The sequence below is a fragment of the Akebia trifoliata genome, chromosome 10 (genome assembly GCF_017979445.1).
Source record: "Akebia trifoliata isolate Shusen 1 chromosome 10, ASM1797944v1, whole genome shotgun sequence".
Lineage (NCBI taxonomy): Eukaryota > Viridiplantae > Streptophyta > Magnoliopsida > Ranunculales > Lardizabalaceae > Akebia > Akebia trifoliata.
In genome coordinates, this window is record NC_141384.1 from 27,447,934 (window position 1) to 27,466,202 (window position 18,269).

General features: G+C 34.0%; 2 protein-coding genes and 1 pseudogene across 6 annotated transcripts; 2 read left to right on the plus strand and 1 right to left on the minus strand.

The window, feature by feature from the left end:
* Positions 1-2,912: 2,912 nt before the first annotated feature.
* On the minus strand, positions 2,913-5,339 carry LOC147393540 (zinc finger A20 and AN1 domain-containing stress-associated protein 6-like). 2 transcript variants are annotated; one of them, XM_086457028.1, is made up of 2 exons: positions 5,153-5,339; positions 2,913-3,631 (listed from the first exon to the last, which is right to left on the minus strand). In XM_086457028.1, the coding sequence occupies exon 2, from the start codon at positions 3,611-3,613 to the stop codon at positions 3,092-3,094; it is 522 nt and encodes a 173-aa protein (XP_086313154.1). In that variant the 5' UTR covers positions 3,614-3,631; positions 5,153-5,339; the 3' UTR covers positions 2,913-3,091. The 2 variants fall into 2 exon arrangements, with proteins under 2 accessions (XP_086313154.1, XP_086313153.1); XM_086457027.1 differs by having other exon boundaries at positions 2,913-3,639; positions 5,153-5,338.
* A 2,812-nt stretch (positions 5,340-8,151) lies between these two features.
* On the plus strand, positions 8,152-14,245 carry LOC147393541 (kinesin-like protein KIN-5D). Of its 4 annotated transcripts, XM_086456705.1 has the most exons (9): positions 8,152-8,581; positions 9,488-9,529; positions 11,384-11,455; positions 12,707-12,783; positions 12,869-12,906; positions 13,000-13,080; positions 13,178-13,289; positions 13,714-13,800; positions 13,902-14,245. In XM_086456705.1, the coding sequence occupies exons 5-9, from the start codon at positions 12,877-12,879 to the stop codon at positions 14,093-14,095; spliced, it is 504 nt and encodes a 167-aa protein (XP_086312831.1). In that variant the 5' UTR covers positions 8,152-8,581; positions 9,488-9,529; positions 11,384-11,455; positions 12,707-12,783; positions 12,869-12,876; the 3' UTR covers positions 14,096-14,245. The 4 variants fall into 4 exon arrangements, with proteins under 4 accessions (XP_086312831.1, XP_086312830.1, XP_086312832.1 ...); XM_086456704.1 differs by lacking the exon at positions 11,384-11,455; XM_086456706.1 differs by lacking the exons at positions 9,488-9,529; positions 11,384-11,455.
* LOC147393542 (cytochrome b561 and DOMON domain-containing protein At3g25290 pseudogene) lies at positions 14,118-15,056 on the plus strand (annotated as a pseudogene).
* Positions 15,057-18,269: the final 3,213 nt, after the last annotated feature.

Here is an 18,269-nt window from a genome sequence, read left to right on the forward strand (position 1 = left end):
AATTCTTGATCGCCAATGGAGACTTTGACGTGACCTTTGAGAATATTTTTTAAATAATTGTCAAATAAAAGATGACTAGGAGCTAGTCCTCTTCTCGATAGCAAAAACCTCTCAATCTTTCCAACATCTATGAAATGGTTTAGCCCAACACTTAGCGCCTCCCCCACCATTATTAACAGAATTGGTGATATAGGATGCCCCTTGTCGAAGACCTCAAGTACCATAAAAAAAACATGAGGGCATCCATTGACTAGAACATAGTCAGAAACACTCAGCAGACTACCTCTAATCAACTTTAGAAAATCATTCAAGAAGCCCATCTTAATCAAGACCGCCATCAAAAAAGGCCACTCAAACCTATCATAGGCTTTCTTCATGTCAATCTTCAACGCAGTGTTGCTTCCTTTGGTATTCAGCTTCAGATCATCTATAACTTCATGAGCCAACACAATATTATCATATATGTTCTTTTGCCTTTACAAAAGCACCTTGTTCGGGGAGATTAAAAAAGGAAGAAGTTCACTAATTCTAGATGCCAGAATTTTAGAAAAAAATTTATACATAAAGTTGCATAAACTTATGGCTCTAAATCTGAAAAGCTAACAGGTACCTCGAGCTTGGGAATCAAGGTAATGGAAGTTGCATTGACAGCTTTTGGAATCTCTCTATCCTTCAAGAAATTTAAGACTCCTGCCAACAGATCATTCTTGATGCACATTATCCCAGCACTTGAGGTAAAAATGGTCTGAAAACCCATTCGGACATGTAACACCATGAGTATTCATCCCCTTTATAGCTTGGAATACTTCTTTCAGGGTTGGAGTAGCACAAAGATGGGAATTTTGACTTGTAGTAATTTTACAGCTTATACCTTCAAGCAAATTACTAGAGGAGCTAGAGCATGCTCACACTCTTGGACCTTAATTTCCGCTTATTTAAGCTTTTGATGGACTTTACCCACAACTTTCTTATTCCAGAACTTAAGATCAACTTTGAGCCTCTTTAAGTTTTGTGAAAAACTTATTTGGAAATTGCCCAAATATCATCTAATAGCACCAATTATAAATGGGTTATTAATGGAATTCTTGTTGTTGGAATGCTAGGATTAGGTTCCTATGAATATTCTTAAGATATAGAAAAGTAAATGAATCTTCTCTATTAATGCAAGATCCTCTACTCCTTGCGTTAAGACTTAAGATTGCCAACTCAACATTTACATTTCTGCCAGAGGAATGTTGTTTTGGGCCCATTGTCCAATGAATTTGTGTAGGGCTGGCAATGGGTCGGATAATATTGGTTTACCCGACTCATCCTACCGAAGAACTAGCTGAGTTATTCAGGTATGGGTACAATTTTTTTATCTAACTAACAATTCAGGTAAATTTATCCACAATTATTTTTATCAGAATATTTTTAGGGTTGGGTATGGATATATATGCGTCCTATCCAACCTTCACAGTAAAATATATGTTGGCCCAAAGTTAAGGTTTTTCCACCATCTTCCCAATGAAGTATATAGATCCACTTGGATATATGCTTGAAATTTGGGTAGAAGTCAGATATGGATATCTTTTGAAAAAGTTGATAAATAGTCAGATATGGATATCCTTAACATAAGTGGGTAAAAAATTAGAAATGGATAAGCGGATACAGAGTTTGATAAGGATATGAAAATAGCTTCATCCATCCCACAACCGACCCGCTGTCAGCCTAAATGTGTGCCCTCTCTTTCATTGACCTACACAACGAAATCAGACTGATGGTTGAAATTTCTCCTTTGGATTCGTGGGTTTTTTTTATTCATGGGCTTTACAAACATTGAAGTGGTGGGTTTCAAGGCCTTGATCCATTAGCTAGAATTTACCAATTGAATTGATTTTTGGTTTGGAGATCTATCAAAGAAGCCACAAGCATTGATGAATCCGTGGGTCCAAAAGAGTATAACTCAGTGGCAAAATGCAGGCATAGAGTTAATTAATTAACCTTAATGCTAGGAGTAGACGATCCACACACCGATGTTGAATATTTTTAAAGATAGAGAGAAATATCAAAATAATGATTGGTGTAGTGAAAGTAACATATATATAAATATTTTTAAATTAAAAAAAATGCATGATTTAGACAAAAGTGAATGGAGGAGCAGGACTTGTTCAACCAACCTTAAACACTTAGAAGGGCTTAATTCGGTGATGATGAAGAGGTTAGCTCATGTCTGTTTCGAGTTTTATAAAACAATTCCGTTGCCCCATTTGACCAAACGATGAATTTGATCTTTGTTGTCTATTCTACTACGTATAACTTGTTTAGGAAAAATCATATACGTTAAGGTGGATTTTGAACTCACCTTGTACTCATTGACTTTAACCAACTTAGCTAGTTGGCACCTTTTAAAAAAGGAAAATGATGAACTGACTATGTTGGACATTATGCTGACATGGCAGTGAGCAGAGAATCATAAATTTTTTCATCATTGTATCTCGAAGAGAATGATCTATGGTCCAATAACCACTACCACATCAATGCAGTGTCCAACGAAGTCAGTTTAGATCGACTTTTTAAAAAATATACCTACTAAACTTGATCATTGTTATGATAGCTAGTTGTTAGTGCTGGAGAAAGCAAAATCCAAATCGATTTTCCTACAAAATCTAGTTTAACGGGTTGGGCCTTCAGAGTGTCAGTGCTGCATAAAGTTGAGCCCAAATCAATTTTAATACAGAGTCCAGTACTGCAGTTGATCTTGAACCTGGTTGGATATTTGGAATTCTGTATGGTCTTTAAAACATTGTTGTCGAAAATTCTTTATGAGAGCTTCTATTAACACATCAATATTTACTTATATAACACACCAAATATATTTAAACAACCATTTAATTATTGAAGGATTGGTTTGTTGTAAGTAAAAGTTGGTGTGCCAATAGAATCTCTCTTATTTATTTAAAAACCCAAACTAACACCCAAAGCCAACTCTTCTATTTAATGTCTGCAAATGAACACATGTATCCATTGTGAGCTCATATGCACACCAAAAAAAAAAGACCCAACTCTCTCTCTCTCTCATCAATGAAAAGACAAAAGTACCCTTGATAGATCAAAACCTATCAACCATCTTATCAGGCTTCACCATCGGATTAGCCTTAGCGATGGCATCACGACCCACAGCTTTAAAATCGAACTTGCAAGCGTGCTCCTCCGGGTATCGATGGGTGGAGCAGAAAGTACTCCCACACCTGCACTTGAACCCGGTCAACCCGACCCGCTTCTTACAGCTCCAGCACCGATTCTTCACACCCGAATCCGATTCCAAATTCTCCCAATTTGCTGTCGATGGAGACGAAAACGAAGCTAAAGGTAAAGCCGTATCGACCGAAGTAGAGATAGAGATAGAGATAGATTGTTGTTGGTTGGTAGTTGTTGTTGATGGGAGAGATTTCTTCATTGTTGATGCTTCTTCTTCTTCTTTGATGCAGAAATCTCTGTAACATTTGGAGCAGAGATTCATCGTTGCTGCAGAACCGAAGAACCCGCACCCGTTCGTGCAGAGTCTGTGAGTTTCGGGTGGTTCGCAAGAACCGCTTCCCTTGATTTGGTTCCAGCTCTCTTTAGAATCCATCTTCGTCTCTCTCCGTCTCTGGTTTTCTTCAAATTTGATAAATAAACAAATAAAAGAATGAGAGTTAATTAGGTTAAGATCCTCTCTATTTCTATCACTCTATCACATCATGATGACACATATGCTTAACACGTAGTTGACCGTTGAATGGATCTTTTAGTTTGACTAAAATACTCTTTTTTGACTTTCCAAAACTATTTTTAGAATGATTTAATTATCAATAAAAAAATTTACAATATTATAATAAAATTATTGAGCAATCATAAATATTTAAACTTAATTTAAAAAAATTACAATATAGATGTCAAACAACCATAAAAAAATAAAAATAAATAAATAAAAAATTTAAGATGTAATAAATTAAAAAATAAAATCCAACAAATATATGAACATCCCTTTAGCTGAAATAGGAGGGAGAATGTGACAAGTGCCTAATCCTACTTTTAAAAGAAAGAAAAATAAAAAACGAAAAAAAAAATTCTAAAAAATTGCATAGATCGATTTGATTTTAGATCATCTCTACGAATTTATAGAGATAGATTTGATTTCAAATTTACTTTTTCATTGTTTTCAAGTTTGATTTTTTTTAATTTCTTGTAATCAATTAACCAAAGAGAGGGTGAGAGAGATACTTGCATGAATGAGATGTTGGAAAGTGTAGATGATGGAGGATTGAGAAGTCCAACCGATGAAAGAGACTGGAGTTTCATTAATAACTTGGGTTAATTTCATTTCTTTTTATTAAATATTATAATATTCATAAATAAAAAATTCATTTGATTTGTTTTCTCTTAAAAATATGTGAAATTTTCAAATTATTCAAATATTCAAGAAAATAATACCTTTATTAAAAATATATATATAATAAATGAACTTTTCGCAAATAAAACGGTAGATTGCTAACAAGGATTACACCTCACACCATTGTAAATGAAGGGAGCTTTTTTTTTTTTTTTTTTAATAAACAGCATGTCAATAGTATTATATATTTTGTCCAATATCATTGGACGTTATAATTATCATTTTATAATCTAGGATGTCTTATCACTAAATTGAAAAGGCAAATTAAGGGTTTTGAGGAAATTGTTTCAACTTTCGGGAGGTTTGTGTAAATAGTGCTTGAGTTTGAGTACTAGCTCGTAAAAGACCTCTAATTTTAATTGTGTTGGACACCATAATTATTTTTTATGTAGGGGTTTGTTTGTCATTTAAAACAAATTGTATTATAGAGAGGGACACAGAAAAAAAAAATTAATAGTTTGGGTCATTTTAAGTAAAACAAACAGAAAAAAAAAAATTTAGTTTCTTTTTTTATTCTTGTCTTCTAATCTTTCTAATTTCTAAATAGGAAGGCTTCACGTTTTAGCTGTACGATCGCTCCACATGAAAGTCGATCTGGACCGTCCATCAGATATTTATACCAACAATTGAAACAAACAGAGACCATGGGATTCGTAATTAATCTCTTAGATCACTCGCTTTTACAGAATATAAAGAGAAACAAAAACATATAGAAGTTATGGAGAGATTTGTTTTTACCTCGTTTTCTTGTCTAATCGAAATCTCTCTCTCTCTCTTTATCTTTCTCTCCACGATTGCTTGATCTCTCTCTGTCTCTCTCTACAGAAGAACTGAGATTCTCGAATCTAGATCGATTAAACTGAAAATAGAAAGAAATTCGGAGTAAAAATAAAAACACTTGTAAACAAAGTCGCGGAGGAAGAACTGGTTTTCTTGCTTTTTATAGACGCTTTTATTTTATTTGTTCTATTTTGGAATAAATTCTAGTATCAAACGTCTTTGGACAATTACCGTCCAACCAACCGTTGATATGGAAAGATATTTCCTAGAGTCCTTTATTGTAAAAATCTCTAGAAAATCTGTTTTACCTTCCACCCAACAGCGTTGAACCCTAACAAGTCCTTTTATTTATTTATTTATTTATTTTGTTCTAAGGCGGCTATGACTCGGTTCACACAAGGCCGAATCGGTCAGCTGAGTTAGATGGGACCCACACGACCAATTTACCCAATTGGATTGAGCTGTAAGATGACGTGGCACAAAACAACTGCTTCTCGAGGCGGCAAGTGATTCTGATTGGCGGCGCACACGAGGGTAGGTCCCATAATTACGTCATCATTGTGTTAAGGGTGACGTGGTAAATTCGGCGGAGTCCTCGTGAGTAGTGACGATGAAATTACGTGGCTGTTTTGTCACTGACGTTAGTCTCAAAATGTTACGGCCCGAGCTTTTTGACTGAAAATCGTCTGTCTAATCGTTTTAGGACATCTCCAACAATGCTCAATAAAATTGCATATTAGAGTGAAAATTGATAAATTTCCCTGATTTAAAATTTATTGAGTGTTTCTATAAATTTAATAAATCTTTTATTTATTCAAAATTTACTTAAATCTTATTGAGAGTTATGATCTCATATCTTAAAATTCAATAAATGATCGGATGTCACAAACTTTTAGAGAACGAAATTCTAAATACTTTAAAAATAATAAAAAAAACAAATATTATTTTTCACTTTTGAATTTTAATTTTAATTTAGAAAGTTCGATATATATATATATTATGATATGAGTTTTTCTATGAAAATTAAAAAGATGTTGTGTTGTATTCTTATTGTGATAATTCATGTGGGCCCAATAACCTTTAGTAAGATTTGAAATCTTACTAATTATATTTTAATTAATAACGAGTTAAGGAAACTTCGTTACATGTGACGAGTCTTAGACTTGAATTGAATTCTGTGCTCGCTACTTTAACATGGGGTAGTAGAGATTATGTTAGACTCATTTTTCGTTATATGACTCTTTATAATAAAGAGTATGTTGGAGTTGCTTAACTTTACTTTAATTATAAGTTTTTAGCTTTTTGAGTATATAGATAAGCTCCCTGCAACGAATATTTTATGGGTTTTGTAAACGTGTAAATTAGGGGTGTCAATGGGTACTCATTTACCTGGAATTGAACTTGAGCCAAAATCGAAATACTCTAATCTCGATTCTTTATTGAAACCAAGTAGAGTCGGGTTTAATATGGAACTAAATCGATAGAATCGGAACTAGGAACGGATTTAATATGGGTATCCTCAAGTACTAAGAACCGATTTATTTTGTCCTTTATTTTCATGGTATACATGAAGGTTTTCCTATATCTTAAAATTAACATATATTATATAAAAAATTTCACTTTTTTCATATAAATTAAATATTAGAGTTTAAAATGAGTCACCTCTTCTTAAAAGTTATTACTTGTAAAGAAGATGAATTTTAATAATAAAAAAATTTAAAAGTCATTAATTATATTTTTAGTGGAACAAATTATTATTAGGTTGATACTTTGTAAATGATACGTAAATTTTAGAAGGAATTTTTTTCTATAACGATTTTGAAATATCTTTTTTTTTCATTCAATTCTTGAGAATCAAAACAACGAGTACCCATGATTTTGGGCAGTTCCGATTTCACTTATTTTATAATCAAACCTAAGATTGAAAAATATAATAATTATGATTCTAATTTTCTTCGAAAGCAACCCATTGCTAAGCATTTGAGAGTATTTCTTTTGTAAAATATTCTTTTGAAATTAATTTTTTGTAGAAAATTCAATTTCCAAGGTGTATTAATCTAAACGTATGACCTAAGAGCACATGTTAACAAAACCCATATTTTTTATACACCCTATTTTCAAACTGATGACATATATCTCGTTGACTGTAATCTTAGATATTAAATATATATATTAAAGAGTCCTTCCCTTCAGCTTCATTGTCATGGACCTAGTCCCTTGTTACCTACAGCCTTCATATGACTTTCAAACTGATCCCCATAATACTCAAGTCAACCCTATCCAAGTGTTCTCGGAATCCTTCTAACTCAGTTAAACACATACTCTCAAAGTTAAGAGAATTCTCATACACACTTCCATGGAACTTGAACTCTAGCAAACTCGAAGAGTAAGTTTCCACTACTATTTGTCAAAGAGAGGACTGTTGAGTCCGACGAGTCAAAGCGGAGTTGTCCTGTAAGTTAGATGGAATGATAGAGAGATTTGGGAGTTTAGTTCCACACATGGTTTTAAAACTCGACTTCGCGTCTCGTCTCATTCATGCTAGATACCGAGTCATCTTAGATGAGTTTTTCAATACATTTGAGACATCTCGTCCAAAAATTTATAAAATGCACGTAAGATATTAAATCTCGTTTGAAAAATTGATTTGTCTGTCCATCTTGTTCATGTCATATACCGAGATGACTCGAACAATACACCTCAGTCTCGAACGAGTGTTAAAACCATGGTTCCACATCAACTGTTTAGACGTTTAGAGCTAGGCTATAAGTCATTAAGACATGAATGCTACACCACAAAACACTTTGATCCCCCTCCCACTACGTCAAAATCTCAAATTTATATAAAAAAATTTGTTGGGCCTGGCCCGTCGAATTTTAAAATCCAAAATCCGCGGCCCGTGGACCACGTTTTCAATCGATCTCTTTCTCTCACGTTTTCAGCGATCTCGATCTCTTTCTGCTCTCTCTCTTTCTCCTTCTCTATCTCTCTGCCTCTCTCACTGTCATCGATCTCACAGTCATCTATCGATCGATCCACTGTCATCGTCTCACAATCTCTGTCTCGGTCGACCTCGCCCTCTCTCTCTCTCTCTCTCTCGATAGATCAACGTTTCCATCGCTTTCTCACAGTTGATATCTCGATCGATCGACCTCGCTTTTTCACTCTCTCTCGCGACCGATCGACCTCTTCATCCATCGACTGACCTCTCCATCTCTCTTTCTCTCACAGTTTCTTTCTCGATCGATCTTTCTTTCGATCTGTCTCCCTCAATAGATCTCATCTCCCACTATTTGATTGATCGATCTCGATCTAGATCTGATCCTCGTTCTCACCTGCTGCATCACCTCACGCGACAAACCAGGAATCTTTGCGAATTCGGGCCAGGTACTCTTTCTAATCCGATATATTTAGATTTGGATTGAAGATTTAGGTTTTTTATCCGATATATTTAGATTTGGATTGAAGATTTAGGTTTTTTATCCGATGTATTTCGTATCAATCTTGATACCTATAGATTCCTATATTTTGAAGCATGTAATTTGATGCTTCTAGATAATATCTGAATGTGGAGAATTTATTGAGACTAATTACGACATTGTGAGAATTTATTGAGACTAATTTATTTTGTTGGTCTTAGAATTAAAAAATTCCGATACAAATTGAAACATAATAAAATTAAAAGGAGGGGAGGAATTGAAACAATGACCATTACAAGGGGAAACATATCCCTTCAACTTGGTCTTCTCTAAGAGACTAATTTAAATGACCTAAATGTCTTGAAAATTCTTGATTTTTCTCATCTAAAACCAATATATGGTGTGTGATAATAAAAGGTTGGCATGCAAAAATAATTGGTGTGCTATAAGAAAATATATAATCTGACAGTAGTTCTTTAATTAAAAATTAATTGATTCTTTAAACGAAGTTCCAATTATGTTCAATAAGTACAAAAGCTTTTGATCTCTATTTTCTTTTTTTAATGATATTTTCGAGATACCCAATGATCAATCCTCACTTGAGGATTTATGAGCAATATGTCGTAATGAAGGTGCCAACTTACTAACTTGATTAAAGTCTACATGTTTAGCACCATATGACCTTGGCTCAAAATCCACCTTCATATACCAATTAGTACCCACTAAACCGCTTGCTTATCGTGGGAGTAGATTAATTTTTCATCAATTTTGCCTTTTTATGCAATAGGTTGCACAAATTGGTGAGAGTATGTCATGTTTCATTTCTTTTATTAGTTTTAGTGATTTTTGGTGTCACCCTTCATATTTTGTGCAGGAGATGGCTAAGCTATGTTGATTCTTAGTCCACCACATTTTAGTAAGTTTAAATATTCCTAATTACGGATTGACCCATTTTATAAAGTGTGTGGATCATATTGGATTGTTGATTTTATTCATTGAGTCCCATTCCTTGATAACAATATGTAGTTGCATTGGCGGTATGGTGCCATTAATGTTTAGAGATCATGTTCAGAGGCCACTGGTGGTTGCAAGCTACATATGCTCACCCAATTTGTATTAGGCAACTAGTGGCTGTAGCTAGAGATGCTCACCTAATTTTTATGAATAATGATGAATGCACGTGATAAATCACACGTGACTGATATAGCAATGTCATAGAATAGTATATCTTTTTTCTTGTGTATCCCAAAAAAAAAAGATCTATGAAGGATTATCTTATACCCCACAGCCAAAGCAATTTAGCCATTCATTTTAGATCAAGCTTAGAATTGTAGACATTCATATTCATAGATTTGGGTTTTGCTTTTCTTTCCTTTATTCTGTTGTAGTATTGGGCCCTTTGATATATAGAGAGACAGATATGACATCTCACGTGTTGATTCGTACAGAAAAATTAATTATATATATGCTCTCATTGTAATAATAATAATAATAATAATAATGTATTAGTTTTGAGATAAACCTACGAGTAGGTCCAGTCTAAAATGAGGTCTCTTTTTTCTCTCCATAATGGAGTGTGGATTCTCTCTGAAAAAAGTGAAAAACATTCGATTTCACGTGAGTCCCACATTACAAAATCGAGGGAAGTATGGTGGCAAAAGAGCTAGAACTCATATTATTTCTTTAAATATACCATACCAACTCAACATTTAGATAAATTTTAAAATAACAGAAACTATTAATTATAGAACAAATAACAACTTTCATTTCCTCTGATCTCATTACATATTCTGCATCTCACTCGCTTACTTTAAACTTTGTTAGATTGCCTTCTACCACCACAACTACAACTTCTATTCATCCTTTGGAGCTGACCCACCAGCTTCAACAATCTGCTTAATCTGAATCTTCAGCTACAATCAATAAAGAGTTATTATAGAGAAAAACAGATTTATTTACAAAGTTGGGTTTCAGTAATACCTTGATCTACTCACCGAGACTAGATATTTGTTTCATGTTTTCTCTTTACTTTTGTTTTTGTTTCTTTTGTTTTCTACTTCTTGCTTGATTATGTATAGAGAAAAACAGATTTATTTACAAAGTTGGGTTTCAGTAATACCTTGATCTACTCACCGAGACTAGATATTTGTTTCATGTTTTCTCTTTACTTTTGTTTTTGTTTCTTTTGTTTTCTACTTCTTGCTTGATTATGTATTTTATCTTTCCACATGAATGGGGGAACCCAATGAGGATGTGATGTATGGTAGCTTGAACTTTAAACAAAATATTAGCCTGATTAGTAACTTTTTTGTTTTCTACTTCTTGCTTGATTATGTATTTTATCTTTCCATATGAATGGGGGAACCCAATGAGGATGTGATGTTTGGTAGCTTGAACTTTAAACAAAATATTAGCCTGATTAGTAACTTTAAATAACCTATCACTCTGAGGGAGCCCTTGATTTTTTTCTCAAGGAACAATATTTTTAGTATTGTTGTTGTATATTATAATCTGATAGGTTTTATTTTAACCTAAATAAATCATGGTTTGATTAAGGGCCATTTGAGTTTGAGCGTCAATGGTACACTAAAGGGGATATCAACTTGAACTTAAAGTATCCTCCCAGTATTTCAAATATTTTGTCCAATATAAACTATCACATCTTGCTTTATAGAGCACCCATTTGAACATTACTAATTTAAAATCTTAATTTGGTTATCATTTACTTCTTTTAATTTAATTTTGCTAACATGAATGCTCCTGATTCAAGAGGCCAAATACCATTGCACAATTGTATTCTCATCAGAAGCAGAACTTTGTTTGCCCAACTACGTTTCTCAAGGTGACCTTTATTATCCTTGCCCCATCGTGGTGGTTATACATTTAGTAATTTTGCTAGCACATCCCTTCCCGTCCCCCCCCAACCCCCGCTCCCCCCCCACCCTTTTTTTATTTTCTTTTAGTTGCGTAAGTTGGACTTCAACCCATGACCTCAAAGTTGGTTTGCAAGATGTCAAACCAGCTGAGCTTATGGGTCTAAGCCCTACTCCAAATTAGAATGTAAGAGACAAAAATTTAAGATTTTTGTCTGTAGAAAATGTAAGGATATACTTGGAACATGAATGCTTATCGACTAGGCACAATGTGATGGCCTAGAATTCAATAAAAAGAAATTACATTGAAACAGCAATAATTCATTAACCATCAGATTGGGTACTAAATGGCTGACTGATACAAAAACAAATATAAACTAAACTAAGTCTTTATCCCTAAGTGGCATCCCCCCAACTTTCGGGTTCCTCCTGAAGTTCTTATTCATCATTATTATCCGTTGGACATGAAAAGTTCGTGAACGGTGAAGCCAAGAAAGTAAATAATCCATGAAAACTATAATATGTAGGAAAATTGGGAGTTGGAATAAAATAAAATAAAAGGAAGACTTATGTCGTGATAATTTTCAATGTTTTCGAAGGTAATTTATATAGATAACTATTATCACAATTCTGAGTGATTTATTTGTTGGTTGCCTAGTGTTGGGATCAACCTCTCTCGAGTGGTTTGTCACTCTCGTGGTATTTAGCCAATGTCCTGTCCTTAGACGGGAGTGATCCTACCTAGGATCAACCTCTCTTGAGATAGTATCTACCCCTCAAGCTATTTAGCCGGGTAGGATCAGGTAAGAGTATACTAATTATTATTCTATAATGTTCGTCTCTTTTATATATTTATATTTATATATATAAAGATATAAAGTATGGCCCTAGGCCAGTTTTTATGAAATCATGAGTTTGCGATAACTAGGATATTTAGGTGGCATAGCCAGTCATTTGGAAGTAGCAAGTAGTTTTAAGAAAATAAAATAAAGAGAAGTTAGAATCAAACATTACGTGGCTTGGTCGATCATCAACATGTAGTAAGAATAATTTAAAGATCATATTGATTTGATCTTTTCTCTTGTTTATCTCTCAAATTATAAAGAGTATTATGTAAGTGCTTTAATTAACAATTATTCTTAAGCAATTGAATGCTTAGGTAAGGTTTTATCAAAACTAGGATCTCATTTATACAATTATGCTTTACGTTTTCTAATCAGAGGTGTATGTTGCAAGAGAGAAGAATGGTATCTATATACCACGAGATCATTATCTACAAGAAGAAGCTGAAAAGAAGGTTTGATTCTTACCATGTAATTCATCTTTAATGTATTCTCTCTTGAAGTTCCTAATGAGAGGGACATTTCAACTTTGTTCTCCAGGCTATGTCATGGAACTTGATTCAGAGTCCAAGGACAAGGTACAATCCACAACCTATGTATTTGGTTTTTTTATTTGTCTTTTTGGTTACTATATGTATAGATTTAACCAGCTAATTGTATATCGTGAGCAGCAAGTAATGGGACTTCAAGAACTTTACAACTCTCAGCAACTGTTGACTGTAGAATTAAGTGAAAAACTTGAAAAGACTCAGGTGACTTGTTGTATAGTCATTCTCCTGACCTTCTTTTAAGCTTTTTGCCTCAATGCAAGAAATTAAAGTCTTTGTTGTTGCCTGTATGTGTCCATAGAAAAAACTCGAGAACACTGAACATGCGTTGTTCAATCTAGAGGATAGATATAGACAGGCCAACTCAACGATTAAAGAAAAGGAATTCTTAATCTTTAATCTCCTCAGATCAGGTGAGTAAAGTTCCATCACCTTCTTTCAGCACCCTTTCCTGATTGTTTTATGAAATGATGTTTCTTTTTTGTTTCCTTCGAGAACTTCCATGTTAGGCTTGAATTTTGGAAAAAAATATTTTGAGATGTTTTGGCATTGATATTTTTATCTGTCACTCATTATTTGGATTGGATGAAGGGTGCCTGAAAAGGTTGTAATCGATTGGAACATTTAGTTAACAACTTAGTTTAGCTTTAAGTACATGTTGACCATTCCATTGGTTTTTCACACTCATCACATCTGTATCTACTTTACATAGTTTGAACCAGTACCCTTAATTCAAATAGCTTCCATCTTGCTAGGGGTGTTGGACAGTTGCCATCTTGCTAGGGGTGTTGGACAGTTGCCATCTTGCATCAGTGACATTTATTGCTTATTTTTCAGAGAAAGCACTCATGGAACGAGCATTTGAGCTTCGATCAGAGCTAGAGAATGCAACATCTGATGTGTCTGGATTGTTTGCCGAAATTGGTTTGTGTCCATGTTTTGAAGTACACAATGTTGGGTATATCTTACTAAAAAACAAGGCATGAAGATTGCCTATAAACTTTTGCAATGTGATTGGTGTGTAGAACGCAAGGATAAAATAGAAGATGGAAACAGAACTCTTGTTCAGAAATTCCAGTCTCAATTGACTCAACAACTTGAGGTCTTGCATAAGACTGTTGCAGCTTCCATAATGCAGCAGGAACAAGAATTAAAAGAAATGGAAGAAGATATGCAGTCGTTCGTTTCCACAAAAGCAGATGTAAGATGTAAATTATGAAGCGGAGTACGTAGATGGTGTGATGAGGCTGTATGCTACGGTGGTGTTGCCGAAGAACATGGCGGGGGCGACGGTGAATCAAGTGTGGCAGGTGTTCGAAAGGAACACTTGATTTAATGAGTGGGCAGAGCAATAGTACCCAAAGTAAAAGAGGAAATTCAAATCTCAAAAAGAGGAATGTAAGTTGTTTTTTTATGCTTAATTTTGTTTATTTGTGGTTTTTGTTACTTAGTGGTTTCCTTGTTATATGATCTTTAAAAAAAAAAAAGAAAAAAAAAAAACTAATTTGTATTGTTTTTTTTTTTGGCAGATTCATGGAATTCTGAATGCAGTGAGTTGGGGAATTTTGTTTCCAATTGGAGCCATATTTGCTAGGTATCTCAGGACATTCAAGTCAACAGATCCAGCTTGGTTTTATCTTCATATCTTTTGTCAGAGTTCTTCCTATGTTATTGGAGTTGCCGGATGGGCTACTGGTCTTCAGCTCGGGGCCAATTCAAAGGGTTTGGTATACAAATCTCATCGGAATATTGGGATCACTCTCTTTTGTTTCGCAACATTGCAGGTAATTATAATTGTTCCTAATTTGTTCATTGTTTCTTATTTTAGGCACATTTTCTTAATCAATCATAATGAGTTTATCGTTCTTTGTGTTGTGTAGATTTTCCCATTGTTCCTAAGGCCAAAGAAGGAGCACAAGTACAGGATTTACTGGAATTTTTTCCACCATATTGTTGGATACTCCATCCTTGTTCTTGGTATCGTCAACGTGTTTAAAGGTCTAGACATGTTGGATCCAGCTAAAATGTGGAAAACAGCTTATATTGTGGTATTGTGTGTATTGGGTGGGATTGCATTAGTGTTGGAAGTTACGACATGGATCGTTGTTCTGAAAAGGAAATCCGAGGCATCCACCGAACCTTATGATGGGAATGGCAAGCAACAACCACTCACAGTTTGATCAACAACAAGATTGCAGGGCCACATATAGTATTGAGGAGAGTTGGTTCTCTTACAGTTTGTCTATAAAGTTACTTCTTCGGCTTTCTCTTAGGTATCTCTTAGAATCTATTATTGCTTCTTCAATTGTTTGTGTTTTGTGTTTTAAATTAAATCAGGAGTGTGACATAAATAGATGTATATATGTCATATACTACTTTATTGTCAGTTATTTGTAGTTTCGACAGAATTTTCGATCTTAATAAAGAGGTTTCATGTATATTAATTTTGGGTTATTTAATTTAGTTTGGAGCTTGTTTTATGATTTTTCTTTTGTTTTTTCTTTTTCTGATTTTTTTTTAAATATTATTTCGGTCATTGTGATTGGTAAATTAGAGGACCGTGTTATTGTTTGTTAAACCTCCAAATTTGACGGTCATACTCTATGGATTTTTTTTTTAAATCCATTCTCCAATAATTTGATAGTTCAGGGTCGTCAAAAAAAAAATTCTACAAGAGAATATTTGACAGGCATATTTGACGGGAGGGTCCGTCAAATTTTGAGAAATTTGACGGGCTAAGACCGTCAAATATGAGCCTTTTTCACATAGTGTCCCATGCTAAATTAGCTTATAAAAAATATTAATTTAAAAAAATTATTAAAAATAATTTAAAACGATGGTTTCCTAAAATTGTTTGATTATCTAGTTATTTATATTTTCTTCTGTTTTTCAATCTAAAATGCCCATACTTTTTAATGTCTAGAGAGAATGTTGGATAGTCCATACTTCATCATTGGCCAACCTCAATTGGGCCTCAATGCATCATGGTGAGCTTAATCACAAAATATTCGTAACCTGGAGTACGGAGATTGATCAAGTTGGTCTCAATCAATTAGGCTTGACCCAAATGAGGCCTCTTTTGAGCCAAGAAAGGAATGACTAAATTGGGCAAGCTTAGGTGTACATGCATGCTTGAGAAAAATTGCTGTCTTGCGGGCTTTGTTTTTACTTAAGCCCACATTAAAAAAAAATTAAGCCCAATACTTGTCAAAAAGGTGAAATGGGTTGGTTATCCAAACATTTCAAACTCTCCCCATGCCCCTATTGCACCCACAACTTTTTAATGCCTTGAACATCAATCCACCTCGTCTCAATTGTAAAAACATGATCTAATCCAAATTAACATAAAAAAATGATTTGGTATACTCTTTTCACCTTAATAAAATACAACATAAACTGATACTCTAATAATTTCATAGTAATGTTTATAATTTTGGAATTTGGATCGATCAAGTCAGCTGTTTATGAGTGGTATAATTGTATATTTTATTGGTTTTGGCTCATTTCCGAAGAACATTGAGCATCCACTTGTTGGTAATTATTCTATAGTGTTACCCACTATGAGCTGATTGGATTTAGACGTTTTTCAGTTCACATAAACTTAGTTAGCCCTTGAATCAAATAGGTTACCCAATGGGGTTCACACCTTGTGCCAATTTTACAGTTTACTAGGAAGTTCCGTTCGTAAACTTTGTGGTAATTGAAAGCTATATGTGATCTTAATCAATGTTTTAAAAATTGGACCAATAATCAATGTTTTAAGGAATTCTCAAAATTGTGCCCCTAAATTACCTTTTATTGTCATTGTTGATTTGAACTCAGTTGGACTATAAACTTTGTTAAGGCAACTAAGAGCCTTATAAATTTTAAATATTCTTGTGGGGGCAATAGTCGGGTATTTTTTTCCGTCGTTGTTATCAGTTGCAATAACATATAAATCCCTATATTTTTTATTTTTTATTTTTTTTAAATTGGGCAAGTGCTTCCATTTCTCCATTGTAAATTCTCCCCTCCATCCTTGGAGGAATTGGTTTCTCATTTTGAAGCCATTTCTTTCCATGGGTCCCACCGTCATCGAAATTCTAGAATGTGTCATCAAGAACTGTCCAAGATACTCCAACCCTTCTAATTCACATGGTAGGCCAGAGTGCTAATTTGGCCATTATTAAGGAATGTGTGGGCAATTATCGGATCAGAGACTAAACGAATAAAGGGATTGTAGTATGAATTGGAATGGAAATGGTGATCAATGCCATGATGCAAGGTGAGGCTTTGGTGTTGGTGTTGGTGCTGGTGAAGTAATATTTGTTACTAGTAATCTTCGTAAAGCTGTCTGGTATTCTAGTGGCGATAGCCCCGAATTTTTTAGGGTATTTTAGAAACGCCCTTGCTGTTAAATTGGTGGTATTAGGCTTACACCCTTGCAAGATGCATATTAGGTTAACCCCTTTTGACTGTAAGTCAACGTCGTGTTTTCTAGATGATTTAACCATGGGATTTTGATTTTTTTTCAAAATTCTCTTTAAATACGTAAATTACAAAATCAAAATATGGAAGAAAAAAAACTAAATTTTCACTTTTAAATTATCAAGAAAAACCAATGTTGACTTACGGTCAAGCGGGTAAGCCTAATCTTGCATTTTGCAAGGGCTAAGCCTAATATCACCAATTTCACGAGCAGGGTATCTATAAAATACCCCTCTTTAAGTTACGAAAAAGACAATTGTGCAGTATTTATTTAAGGGTTTTCTATTTTGGGGGGGTTCTATTTTTTGATATAGATACATTTTTCTCTACTCCCAATTTTCTTAAATAGAGATCTTTAGGGGTGTAAATTTTGGAAAAAAATAGTGATTATTATTTTTCTAATCCTTGGACATAGGCACATTGCCGAACCATGTAAATACATATGATTTTTGTGTGAAATTTATGTCAACATAGGTCGGTTCCACCATGCCAATAGAACCGAACCAACCCAAACCAAACTAACGTTGGTTTGGTTCGGTTCAGTTCATAGGTTGCCAACATCCTATAAACTTAGTTGGGAACGACATATTTTTAATAATAATAATAATAATAAACATAAATTTCATATAATAAATCATTAATTTATCTACGAAGAAGTCATTAATCAATCTCCTAACTCTTGAACTAATTAATAATAAATTAATATATTTATTAATTAATTATATAAGGTTGGGTTCTCAGTTTGGTTCAGTTATATACAAGTAGAACCGAACCGCAACTTATTCCAAACCAACCCAAAGCTGTCGGTTTGATTCGATTCTCGGTTTGAACCGGACCAAGTTGGGTTTAAATTCTATCTTCCTCTACTAATTATTGATCTGTAATCTCATTTTCATGGTGGAGAAAAGAGGAACTAAAATTATGTT